At 44.5% G+C, this 14,107-nt stretch overlaps 1 protein-coding gene across 2 annotated transcripts in view; it reads left to right on the top strand.

Annotated features, from left to right (window-relative positions):
* CNTFR (ciliary neurotrophic factor receptor) overlaps window positions 1-14,107 on the top strand; it is an 857,892-nt gene that overhangs the window by 666,674 nt on the left and 177,111 nt on the right. For both annotated transcript variants that reach the window (XM_086960266.1, XM_086960267.1), the window contains exon 7: window positions 2,972-3,138. In XM_086960266.1, coding sequence (XP_086816392.1) covers window positions 2,972-3,138 — 167 coding nt within the window. The remainder of the gene's footprint in view (window positions 1-2,971; window positions 3,139-14,107) is intronic.

Here is a 14,107-nt window from a genome sequence, read left to right as displayed (position 1 = left end):
CTCTCAGCTGTGATCTGACAAATTTAGACGTATGGAGGCAGGACACAATTTACAAAACCGTAAAAAAAATCTACACCGACTCTGTGTGTTTGTAGCCACTCTTAAATGTAGGTTTATGAGTTTATTTAGTGTCAAATACAGACACTACTTTCCAGGTGTACTCACAGCTATAAGTATTTGCACTTGTAATTATTATTATTGCATTTATTGAGCGCACAGCTACCCGGAGGTTTCCCGGCGCTTGCCTTGGGAACCCGTCCTGGCTTTTCCCTGTGAGATAGCCCCTACAGGGCATCCCCAAGGTGAAAGCCAGGCATCCCGCCGCAGGGGGCCGTTGTGGAGATTAAGCAAGCTTAATGCCCAGAGTTGCAGAGTGAGAACCCATGATTAGAACAGGCACCGAAGCGAGAATTATCGAGTCCGTGGACATTTGAGCTCAAGACCCTGCCGCGTCGGGAATTGAACCCTGGTCCCGGGTCTGACCTCAGCTTCCGGGTCTGCCTGCTCTACACCGTGAGCCACATAGTGGTCAATTACCTGTGTTGCTACATTAGCTCTTGTAAAACCTTTTAGTATTTTTTCTTCATTGGGACTGTAACACCATTAATTGTGAAGCTGTTCCCTATTTAGTTCACGTCTGGTATTGGTTTTACTGTTGCTCTTAACAGAAGTAATGCTCAACCTTTGTTAGGATGAGAATGCGCCAAGAAAAAGTTTGTTTACAGCTACAGCCTCACACGTTTGTGGGCGTGCGCAAACTTTCAAAGACATCCTCATCCTGAAAAGTGCACTCACCACCCACGAGAGCAGACTTACTCTCACGTAATACACAATACTGGTGTAATATTAGATGAGAAATCAGATTTTAAGTGTAAATGCAGAGTTTATGAATATAAAACAGGAGCTTGTGCTTATCAATCAAGTGATCTGCTTATGCATATTGAACATAATTGTGCAAATTACATTGTGAAATGGACCCAGAGGTTTCGCCATATTTGCAAACATTTCTGACTTTCTTAGAATTCCCCCAAAATTTGAGATTTTAACTCTCTCAGATTCCGAAAACACAAAAGCCACCTCTATGAGCAGGTTTACTTGTGTGTAAATATTTGTCATGCAGACAGAATTTGAGGTATGAATAAATCCATTTATGAGTGCAGATGTATATTTTGTGAATTACTGATGGAATTGGACCCATAATGGATAGTCATTCATAAACCCTGGGTACTCACAAACATTTTTCCAGGGGCCACAAAGTATGGTCTGTGGTGTAACTGAGGGCCACACTGATGCCAGCAGGGTGCCAGTCAGGCAAAATGGGGTTTGTAGGGTGGGTGTAGGGAAAACGAAGCATGTACACATGTAGTGGCTGAATTGCACAGTTTGAAACCAGAAAATCTGATATCATTCCCAGCTTCGCCCGTTGACCAAATTGTGTGTGCTCCTAAGGTCTCTTTTTCCCACTTTGCCTCCCTTTCCTTCTCTTGTGTTTGATTGATAAACTATGATGTTGTCTATTTATAATAGCAACCCAGGCCACCCGGAGGGTGCACCCGACTACTAACTTGCCTCTTAGTTCACTATTGGAATTGTTGCCTGGGTCAGTGGAAGTATGAATGTTTCTAAATTCTTGTTTGAAAACTTTCGTTTAAAAAGGTAAAAACCCTCCCAATGCAGTGATATAATCGGATGAACAAAGATAAAAAGGTGCTGCATGTCAATGAATGGCAAGTTTTTAAATTTTGAAGAGACTTTTTCATGTTTTTACACATTTGTTGTAAGATGTTTTTTTAAAAATTATGGTTTTTCTAGAGTTAAGTTGTGCAGGACGCCATAGTTACTTTCATTCTGAATGTTAATGCTGAGTCAAGTAAATAGCAGACCAGTGCTTCTGTTCACCAGGGGCCCCTCGGAAAGGTCAGGGCCGCAAACAATTCCCCCAACCCCCCCCCCCCCCCCCCCCCCCCGTCGAACTTTGAGTATCACTGGTATAAACATATTCCTTTGTGAATCAAACCATTGATCCACGCAAAGGAAACAGTGTTTCGGCCTCTGATTAGAGGAAGATGCACTTCTCACTCCCAGATCGAATCCCAACAATACGAAGATATAAATGCACAATTTATCCCAATAAATACTCACAAAAAATCCACGTTCAATATTTAATTTTTTGTTCTCTAAAAATGCTCCGGAGAGTATTGGGGCTAAACAATTTCGCTTCTGCGTCTCGACATTAATTTCACTCTCCACTGAACATCTGATAGTAGTGTATTCCAATTTAATTCATATCTACAGCCTTATGGTGTCCGTAAGCATTTACACTGACGTGAACTGTGTGTGAAATTCAGGGCGAATTTCACACCAATCGCTTCCATTGCTTAGGGGTATGTTCAGCTAATGTGACCATCCTGAAATTAAGTTGTTCCTGAATCATAAGAGACAAACCCTGTGTTAAAAACAATGGATCTTTTTCGCGAAAAGCATTTTTGAGTCTGGGAAGTCGTACAGAAGGAGTACTGTTTTGATTCTCTTACGTATCTTTGTGATTCAGTCCTGAAATGTCCAACTCCCTTTTAGTAAAAAATGTAAGGAAGGTGCCATCATTTCCCCTTGTACTAAATGTATATGAATACTCCCTGGATATTTCACTTTAATTCCCAATTTACATGTTTGGAGCCAAATCACAAACACATGTAAGAGTGAGTAAAAGAGTACTACATGAGTAACACTTTACATGCTCCAGAATGCCTTTGTGAATCAATTCTATTGTTAGCTTGTTAATGTTTATGCATCTCCATTTTAGCATTGTATTATTGTCAATAATTTTTAATTTTATCAAATGAACTTCCGGCAACCGAGAAATGGACCACTTCTCTTGTGTTATCAAAATTCCAGGGGTTGTTTATGTAGGAAAGTTTGAGAGTACTGTTCCACGTTTTCCACCAGCCTCTGTCTCTGCTTGCCTCCACAGGCACGGATCCAAGCTCCTGCCCTGCGAGAGGGACAGCTTCCCGAAGAACCGGTGCCACATCAAGTACAGCCACCTCTTCTCCACGCTCAAGTACCGGGTGACCGTGGTGGTCACAAACGCTCTTGGGAGGAACTCGGCCTCCACCAGCTTTGAGGAGTTCTCCATTGGTAAGAACATTTCCTCTGAATTTTCTGAGTGGAGAAGCACACGGCATGGACTGGGATAGGCAATCTAGCAGGAAGCTATGTGGCTGGTTACACATACAAGACTTGATTTCCAAACCTTGAAACTTGTTGAGGTTGTGTATGATATCAGTAGCCTTGTGTGTGTATTTGTGGGACTTTGACTTCTGCAGATCTTGAGGTCCTATAAGCCATCCCCTACTTCTGTGCTCCTTTAGTCTCAAGTACAAACCCAGTTCTGGGAAGTTAAGGTCACTCCTTTTAACCCAGCATCTTATCTTATATCCTGTGGTATTGTGGGGTGGTGGTTCAAAAAGTAACAAAGGTGCATTAAGGCTGTGGTGTTGTGTGATGGTTTTAGTTGTAGTTCCACTTTGGTCAGAGGAGGTCTGTCTGCATAGGACTGGTATTGTTTACTTATGTTTTATTTGGCTTCAGTGGGGATGACCAGATGGTAAACTGTATCAGACAATAAGTGTTTGGTCCTATCACTGATCCATGGACAACTAACCTTGCTGTGTAAAAGGTTGGTCCCCACAGCACGCTGCACACAGCTGCTTGAGAGCTCATGTTTCCCTAAACCTGTAAATTATATATAACCATTCTGTTTGTCGGTCAGTCGTTTGCAGTTTGTAACTGACGATGGGATAGATCAACTTGAGCGACATTAGCCCGCATTGACTCAAATTCAAGCCGATCCTCAAGGCCCTACTCGGTGCCTGAAGATCTCTGGTGATGCTAGTACGCTTCGGAAGTGCTCCTCTGCCTGTGGCATCCTTTTTCTGATGCGAAGGCGGCAATGAGTTGCCTAGACTAGTGAAAAGCATGTTTTCAACTGTTTTAGGATCATATATGTGTCTACGATGATTAAAAACTGGTGAGGATCATTCCACAAACATGTTTAGAGAAATGGAACGGCACGGCCACCCCGGTAAATTCTCCAGGAACAAGGAATCCCGTGTAGGTTTCTGTCACTGAAGGCCGCACTCATGTTCGAATGTGGCACTGGACGTGATGGGTGGACGTTTCCAGGGGAAACGATGCAACCCTACCAAGGGTCTTCCTCCACGTACAATCAGTTTATGGGTGTGGTGGGTCATGTGTTTTTTCTTGGATCCTAAAGTTGCCCTGTTGGGCTTAATGGAAGAGCGGGAGGATGATGATGATCGAAGCTCCCAGGCACTCGCGGGTTTGGTCTGTTGTCCCCCAAGCGGGATATTACGATACAATGGATTAGTGAAGATCCCCCCACAGTTCAGGAGTGATACAGAGGTGGGGACCTCTGCTGGCTGAGGAAAATGTTTTTTGGATTGCAGCTGCCCAAAAAAATATGCCAAAAATATTGTAAAAATGGAAGGAGTTTAAAGGAAGAGGGAGTCCTCCATGGGGAGGGTTTCCTGGGTTTTAGAAGCACTTGTCTTGATTCTCAGATCCATATTGGGGCTGTGTGCAATTTATAATATAGGCAAAGTTGTTTTTTGAGCACTTACATTTTATACTTTGATGGATACCCGCTTCTAAACAAGAGCTGCTGTTGTTGGTAGTCTGTTGTTCCAAACGTGTTTTAAAAATGCAAATGAACATCTTTTCATTAAAAAAAAAGTTAATATACCTGACCGTATTTGCTAGGATGCACCAATATCTTTTTATTCAAATGAAATGTTATTATTGTTTTATTTTTTAATGCAAGGGAAATCATGCAACGTTTAGGCAGCATTGTTTATGTTTGCAATAAAAAAGAAAAAAGTAATCATCACTCAGAAATATAAGCATTTCCAATGCATAGTCTAAATTACCTAAACAGTGTGCATCAGCTGTTAGATGGAGAACCCAGAAGATCCAGCTAGGCCAAGGATTCTTATGCAAGGAGCCTTGGTAGTCTTTGATCCTGAAGAGATACACGGGAGCCTCGCCACCACCCTGCAATTTGGGACGAATGGACCGGATGATGGGCGATAAGCTGAAAAACAAGCATCGCTAAAACCAGTATGTCTCGCCTTTGGGACTTATTGGCTGTGCTACTAGGTCTTAGTGATACCATGCATCCCTTAGTGATACCATGCATCCCCCATGCTATGCAGCATTTCTAAAGAAGATTTTTAAAATGCTTATGACTTGGCCTCCCACGCCACATTGTAGGTGTGCGATTCATGCATGTGCGCAGATACAAAATAACATTGGCTTTTTTATTTTATTTACTGATCCGAATTGGATTAGTAAATAAAAAAAAAAACATGCAAAAGCTTTTTTCAAAAAGCTGGTGGTGGGAGCAATATGGGGGAACAAGCAACATGGTGAAAGGGGGCAGAAGATACACGGGCGTGGGTGGAGGCAGCAAAATGGCAAGGGTGGTGAGAAAGCTACACCGGGTTAAGGGTGGCAGGGAGGCAACTTGAAGGGTGCCCGTGGGAGGTGAAGAAAAGCAAGCAGGGGAGAGAGAGATACATGGAGCCCAGGGGCGAAATAAGGAAATAGGTGAGAGTGAGAACGCTATATATTGTAATGTGTTGTAATTGCATGTATATAGCGCTTACTGCCCCTGATGAGATGTCAAAGTCTTTATCAGTAAGTAGCACGCTATGTGGAGCTGGGGGGAGAAGAACCCGTGGCATAACAAAGGTCCTCACAGCCCACAGTGTAGGGGGGCCTGGAGTTTCAGGGGCCCCCCTCAGGACAGTAACCTGGCCTGAGAGCTCTTGAGTGAGTCCAGAATGGGCCTCTCCATGTACTTTGCAGGGGGCCCCCCTCAAGTTTCGTTACACCATTGAGAAGAACATGGGTGATGAAGCAACGCAGAGGGTAGAAGCAAACAATCAAAAATCAGAAAGATGGAGCACAGAGGGGAGAAAAGAAGCATATCAGAGAGACAGCTGAAACATATCCACTCATGGAGTGCTTAAGACGAAAGAAAAAGGTAGTTCTGTAAAAGTGAGTAATGGAAGGACACAAGTAAATTGCCAATGTTCCAGGGGAGGGAAAGACTGAGGCAAGCCATTGTATGAGAAGCAAGTGCTATGTAAAGCTAGACTGGACTCTAGCATTACAAGACCCCTGACCAGCAGGCGCTGGTGTGCCGGTTGTACTCAGCAAAAGCCAGGTGGGTCACACCAAGAAAATAACGATATTGGGTGCCAGTGATACAAGGCGCTTTGCTAGCAGAATCCGACATGCCGGCTCTACTCAATAGGCGGCAATCCGTTAGACTGGAAGACCAGCGCTATGGGATGCCGGTGCCACAAGACACCTTGCCTGCAGTATCCGAAATTCTGTTTGCACTCAATCAGAGATAGGTAAGTTAGACTAGAAACATAGAGATACTAGAAGCCAGAAGTTTAATCCACCGTGCCAGCAAGGTCCAACATGCAGAGAGTAGTCACTGTGAGTCCAAGTGGGTTAGACGACACGATTAGCAATAATAAGTGAATGAATTATTTAATTTGATAACACGCATGAATCACCCCAACCGGGGCAAGTCGGCGCAGCAGTCAATTCAAGAGGCTTAGACACAGAATCTGAAATTTAAAACAGTGCCGTTTTTAATGCTTTCCTAAATTTGCAGTAGTCTGGGCAGGTCAGAAACTGAGGAAGGTAGATTGTTCCAGAAGGTGGGACCAAAGTAAGAAACGGATCTGCCACCACACCTGGGACGTCGCATACGAGGGACAACCAATAAATCTTTCTAACTGGAACACAAATTCCTAGTGAGGTGATATCGTTTCAGTCTCTGGCAGAGGTACGTAGGACCTTTGCCCTACAGAACTTTATATGTTAGGCAGCACATTTTGAAGACTACTGTTTTTTTAGCAGGCTCCAGCGTAATTATTCCAAGAGAGGAGTGGGGGCTGTTTCAGGCGGTCATTTGCAAATCAACCGTGCTGTAGTGTTCCGTACAACCTGTAATTTTGCCAGTAGTGACTCATTGGCGGCGACCAGTAAAGCATTGCCATAATGCAGTTGACTCACAACAAGAGCCTGTAGCAGGGTCTTTCTGGCAGACAGAGGGAGGGAAGGCAAAGCCTTCTGCACCAATCATATCATCCGGAAGCACGTTCCAGTCGTAGATAGAACTCGGGCTTTCATGTTCAATTCAGAATTTACCTTGATTCCAAGGTTTTTCACTATCTGGCCAGTAGGCGGGGCCTTGCCGCCAATCTGGGACCATAGGACTTGGGCTTTCCCAAAAAGAATGATCTCTGTTTTCCCTGGATTCAGCTGGCAAACGTTATCCAACATCCATTCAGTGATAGCCATCCTTCCAGCCGAAAAGCGATCCTTCACTTTGTTGAGATACTCATCAAAGGAAATGACCAGCTGGGTGTCATCAGCATATGATAGCATGTCAAAGCCAATCATGGAAGCCAGTGCTTCCAGGGCCTGACCAGTGTGGGCCAACATACCAGCTGGACTTTGTAAGAGCCAGATGGATTAGCGGATCCAGTGCTTCAAGGCGCCTTGCCAGCAGGGTCCAACATGTCGGCTGTAGTCAGTATGGGCGCAGGTGGGTGAGACAGAGGATTAGCAATAATGGAAGCCCGTGCTTTAAGGCGCCTTACCAGTACGGCTCGACATGCCGGCTGCAGTCAGTAAGAGCCAGGTGGGTTTGACTGGGAGCCTGGCTTCAGTAAACAAGAGAGTCCTAATGGGCTTGGACGACAACCGCGGAGCTCGCAGATTCGTTCATTGAATGTAAATAACAGGCTTAGTCCACATGTCTGTTTATAAATATGTCACTTGCGTTTGTTTGCTTGCCGTTTCTTTCCATTTGAAATGCATCCAAAATGTTGAGTTCACAAGGCGCATATTTGGAAGGATACCATACCGCCCCATGAGTGTCTGTGCACTGCTTACAGGCCTTGTGTGGACCAAAGGAGGGTGTAGATGTGTACGTGTGCGTGTGCGCATGCATGCATGTGTGTGTGTGTGCACGTGCATGTGTGTGTGCGCACACGTGCACTGGCCTGCATGTGGATGGACAGGCAGGAATGTGCTTCGTAGGGTGTCTGTGTGTCTTGTGCTGGCCTGCATGTGGATGGACAGGCATTCATGTTCATGGGCGGGTGTGTGTGTTTGTGAACGTGTGTGCATTGTATTTTGTTGTGTAACTGCAACAAATGATGGGCGGAATGCTGAATGATTGAAACATTCTCCCCCAGTCAAGAAATCTGGGTTAAATCCATTGTTCCTATGCCCACTACAGCACCCCAGTTCAGACCCAGCCATATGCAAACCAGTCTTGACCCTGTGCTTCTTGGGAACAGTCCAGCCCGAACTGCCAAGCCAGGTCCTCCTGTTGTAGCATTCGATTCCTCTGAATGCTTGTGTGTGTGTTTTATATGTGTGTGTGTATGAGTATGTGAGAGTGGGTGTGTGTGTGTGTGCCCATGTGTTAGTGATGGTTGGTGTGTGTGATTGTGAATAGGCATATACCTATGTGGATGTGTGCAGCCACGTGTACATAACTGTAATTGCATGCATGTATGTGGTAGCTTGTATTTATACATGTGTGCGCATGCATGTATTTGTTTTTGATATGTCAAAGGTTGATGAAAGCCAGAGATTCCCACCTTTGACAAATCATTTTATAAATGTTCGGATAGTTTTCCTGATAAGCTATTTGACTCATGTTTTTTTTTATTGAGATTATAAGTCATTCCATTTAGAGTAAGTACTTTTAGGCAAAAAAAGTCGTATTTTGTTTCTAATTAATGAATTCACTGCATACAGTAATCTGCATGAAAGATCTGTAGGATTAGACTTACACGCCGTGTAGGTTGCCTTACTCTGCCATTACAAGTTCAGGAACGGATTAGGAGTTATTTGATAATTATTACACTATTGCAGTTTCCCCAACCTGAAGAAATGTATGGGGAGGAGTGGGGGCGAGGAGACATAAGGGGAAAATATGTGGAATTGGATTTGTTAATACTGAATCAGCATTGCATGCCTCATTTGCAAGTAAACTCAGAATAGAGGATATTTACCACAAATGGTAAATACCTCCGATGGGAGAATGGTATTAACCACATGTGCTCAATACCTCATACTACTCCTCCTAACTTTTAACGAGGGCTTTGAGACTTCATTATAAATGGACCGCTTAATTGCAATATGTGCGGCAACTTCTGTTAACCCACATCTTGCAATTAATGCTGCTGACGTTTAGGGCAAACCTACTGAAATCTATCAGGTGAAAACAATCTTATAATTATTGAGACATCGGATTTTTAAGTGTTAAACTCCAAAAACTGTATTTTATTCCCATTATCTGGGTCAAGTTCATAGTTGGGAGCGCACTCAAGTAAAAAAAATAAGATGGGAGACACCAACAAATTACATATTGTAACTAAAGTTTAATTTTGAGAAATGTTCATGGAATTTTGGGAAAATTTTGGAGAAAAAAATATTCAATTCCACCCAGCCTTCAGTACTTTGCAGGACCCTGTTTTTATGGATGCTTCGATTTCCCTGCATATATTGTTCATCCTGATGTGTTTGTTTGTTTGTGTTTCCATGTGTTCTTGATGTTTCATTCTTCCTGGTTTTTAGTAAATCCCTTATCCAATATTTTTATTGCTATTCCCTATCCTTGTTTGTGTTGATGCTCCCCTTTCTCTGTGTTTATTGATACATATTTCTCTTTTAATTGATGTCACCATTAAGCTGGGGCAGAAGTGACCAAAAAAATCTGCTGTGCTACGCGGAGTTCCGCAAGAGACTGAGTGTGTTACATTGCGTCGTTCGCACTCATTTTTAGCGCCAGGTGTTTGTCCTGCTCTATAAAATCCGCACAAATGGTACAACGTGCACTGCAAGAGGGCACTGCTTTTTTCTGCCGCTGCAGCTTCCTCAACGCAACTGGAAGGTTTCTCAATGCAACCTTAGCGACTATCTGTGACTGCAGGCATTGGTATATGGTTTGGAATAAGATTCACCTTGCGCGCCCGAGGAAAAAAAATCACCTCTGTGGAATGTTTCGGAACTCCGTGTGCTACGCAGAGCGTGGAACTCCGCGACTAGAAGGAAATGTCACACCCAGGACTTGTCACCATCCGTCTCTCCTTATTCCAGGCGTCAAGAGCAGGGTGCAACAGCAGGGAGACTCCACTCGCCTAGACTCGGTCCAAGTCTTGCAAGAGTACAGACACATGGGATGTATCTGTAGTTTGCGAAGCCTTGTTAAAGCTGGGGCGACTAGGTCCTTCTGAGTTGAATTTGACACTTTTTCTCCAGTTCTGCAGGGCACTGTTGAGAAGAGAGGGTCAATTTACAGGTGTATCGTCTTCAATCCAGCACAGTAAATGTCTTCTCAGATATTCACCCAATGATGGGCGGGAACGTGCATCCAATGATCAAAAAGACTTCCCTTAGTTCAAGACAAGTCTCAGCTACGTAAAAAGTTGGAATCCACAGGTGACGACCGGGATGCGGGTTGGACCACACATTCCTCAGATGCCCTCTTCAGGCATAAGGTGTCTCCAGGCTCACCTGCAAGAGGATCTGCCCAGGAAAACAGACTCTTTAAGGTCAGATTATGTTCTCAAGGAGTTTCTTCACTCACTAGCCATAGATTGCATTCATTGTCCAGACTAGTGTGAAACTGCTAGGGTCTCTGATGGGCAACCCTAGGGGCTGCTTTAAGCGCAGGGAGCTCTGATTGGCTGTGTCACTGGGCAGGAGTCCACCACTTTTGTCTGGGTGCTGTCCTTCCCTCAACAGGTTATCCTTCTGGCAACTCAAGCTCTTTTTGTTCATTGCACATAGGTCCAGTCTCACAGACCTCCCAGGGTTAGAAGTACAAGGTCTGTGTCCCTGCCAGCCAATTGTAAACCAGGTTGTACCAGGGCACATCTATGCAACCTGGTCTAATCTCCAAGGGGCAGATTTACAAGCCCTGTATGCCACATTTGTGCTGCTGTTGCATCACGTTTGTGATGCAGCGGTGGCACAAAGCCTGCGCTATGCTGCAGGGTATTTAAACGTGACGCATCTGGAAGATGCGTCACGTTGTAAAGACCTGCCCCAAATGTGGGCGTTCTGGCACGGGGGGGAGGGAGGCTTTCCGGCGCAGGAACGCCTCGGAAAAGTGGCTGAGTGAAATCTACAAGATTTCACTCAGTCACTTTTATGGCCATGCTGCATCAAAACCCGCATTTGCCCATTCGTGCGTCACGGTGCGCCGCATTGTAAATGTGGCGCGTCAGTGGTGGCACACCAGTGGTTTGACATGTCGCAACTGTTCTGGCGCATCCCTGCTGATTAGCAGAGATGCACCAGAAGTTGTAAATCTGCCCCCAAATGTTCACTTCCATAATGTGCTTATTAAGTGGTTTGTAAACAAGTGGGCCTTTGCACGAGGATCAGCCCTTGCAGTGGTCACGTGTCTGCAGGTGAGACACAGCGGGGAGACGCTTTCCCAAAGACGGGGTGCAGCCCCCCAAAGCCCTATTCTGGATTAATCCGCTGCTCGTGTTCCTCTCTGAAGCTGGCCGATAGGAGGCGCTGTGCGCCTTTAAACAACTCGCCAGATGCGGTCTGAATTCCTCCTGCAGGGCGGGACGGGATCATTATTTTTGCGCGCCTCAGTCTGTGTGTTTGAAAAAACAACACATCCTTTTCTCATTTTGCTCGCGGGCGAATTATGAAAAGAATAGTTCACATTAAATATGCAGCATCCTGCTCGAGTTTCATTTGTGCTAATTATTCTCTGCGTACTGTAATAGGTCTTACGAGCAGGGCTCAGCCGTGCAGTATGAGGGAAGGGCGCCGTGGCACCCCCGTGCACGGGTCACCAGCGGGGCGCACTGGGGCAGCCAGGGCCCGGGGGACCATCCTGGAGGTCTGGTCTGGTTGATGGCAGGTAATTCAATTCTGTGCTCCAGGCTAGACTAGGTCCTGGTGGTAAAATCTGTGCAGATGCACAAGGTTTTTCTGTCCCCGGCCTTGAATGGAAGGGAAGGTCAGGCGACGCCATCTTGGAATCTGTTGACATTTTGTTGAAACACAGAGGGGCTTGTCCTCGTTCGTCTTTTGAGCAAAACTAAATCTTTGGTGACAATAATGCCTAGAAACCATGGGGCATATTATCAAGGACCGGTGTTAAAATTATTGCTGTTTTATCGTCAGGAAACTCACCACGACAGGTGGACGTTGTGTTCCATGCAGGTTGCAGTGTTCTGGAACACGCTTCACATGGACATTAGACATGTGATCATCATTGTCTTTAAGAAAAACTTCACAATTGTTCTGTTTTGTTAGGTGGTACTGGAATCAGCGGATAAGAGACCCAGCTTGGTTTTTAACGCTATATTAGTCATACTGTTTCCACCAGTGGTTGACTTCCAAAGTAAAACTTATTTTTTTACCAATAATATTTCTAGACCCATTCTTGAGATGGTAAAATAATGCACATTGTCCATTTAGAGTAGTATCTCGAGACGCAAACCTGTTTCTACCAGTAACTAACTAGTTTCTTAACTGACTAACCTCTAAGCTGTTCGGCTCATCTGCGTTCCATCTGATGCAGCAAGAGCAGACCTACAGAATGCCCTACAGGCTGCCCTACAGGTTGCCTCCCGTGCCCTGCATCCTTTGACGGGACCTATGCTTAGCAATGTGTTCTCACCGTAGACTGCCAACGTGGCCACTAATAGTCTGCAAGTGGTCTTCAATTCCTCCCCATCCCGGGCGCTGTCATTCGAGCAAAAGTTTGTGGCTCCCAAAAGCTGAAGCATCATCATTTGTATGTGATCCCTTCAGAGACCGCCTGACCCAGCTCTGGAGATGCTGGGATTTCAAGGAACTAATTTAAAATATAGAAGCTATGCCGAGAAACCTATAATTTAACAGCAGAGGAGGAAAGACACATCCTTCGAGAATAGGGTGAACTTTTTCAGCTCTCCAGGCAAAAAAAAGTGTCTCTCTTGAGCACTCCCCATACCTTTCAAAACAAGCAATGGCAAAGCCAATAGGTCTCGCTTTTGAAACCTATTGGCTATGCCAATTGCTTGTAGCCATGCTGTAGACCATCGGTAAAATGCAGAGCAGCATGGTGAAAATTGTAAAAGATGGAGCGCTCATACATCCATGTCATTTTGTAGCGGCACACATGCTCTATTATGCATGAGCGCCTATAAAATGATGGTGACACTATATTTTTATTTACCCATTCAAGATGGATGTGTAAAGAAAAAAAAAAAAAAGAAGAACTAGTAGCACAAACTGCTTTTAAGCCGACCAGGCCAGCAGCAATTTGCTCATAATAATCCACAATTTTTCTTTTTTTTAAAAGAGTGTTGATGGATGGGGGCCAGCAACTGGGAGAGGGAGGGAGAAACAGGGAAGCAAAGAAGAGGGGACAATGGAGGGGAAAAGCAGCACTATAGTGCCGAGGTTCTAATCCTTTTTACTTCTGTGGACCCCAACTTAATCATTACTGTATTCCAGAGACCCCCATTGAGCCATTATTGGAAGCTAGGGACCCCTGACCGAAGCAATTTCTATGATTTGAACATCAAAACAATACACAAAATACAAAAACAAGTGTATGTTAAACAAATACTTAAATATTTAAACAAAACAATGAACCAAAAAAAGATTGAAATATTTAGTTTAATTTACAATCAAACAATACTTTATTGATTTAGTGTATTATTTTAATATTAATTAATTTTCTAATACAGTTGTGGACCCCCTGAGTAGGCCTCGAGGAACCCCAGGGGTTCTCGGGCTACAGGTTATGAACCATTGCCCTAGTGAGAAGCACATGAGCAAAGCAATGTGGGAGAGAAGCATACAAGTGAGAGAGCGCAACATGGAGTGTGGCTGAGAGGTGAGAAGAGAAATAGATGTGGGATACGGCTGGAAAAAACATGCTCATGCTGGTAAAACAAAAGAAAAGTGTATTTCTAGAAAAGGAAGCAGTTATATGACCTAAGTTAAGAGGCAATGGTCCCTA

The sequence above is a fragment of the Lissotriton vulgaris genome, chromosome 3_1, assembly GCF_964263255.1.
Source record: "Lissotriton vulgaris chromosome 3_1, aLisVul1.2, whole genome shotgun sequence".
In the NCBI taxonomy this organism is placed as follows: domain Eukaryota; kingdom Metazoa; phylum Chordata; class Amphibia; order Caudata; family Salamandridae; genus Lissotriton; species Lissotriton vulgaris.
The sequence above is the reverse complement of the archived record's forward strand: the minus strand, read 5'-3'. Positions and strand labels throughout refer to the sequence as shown.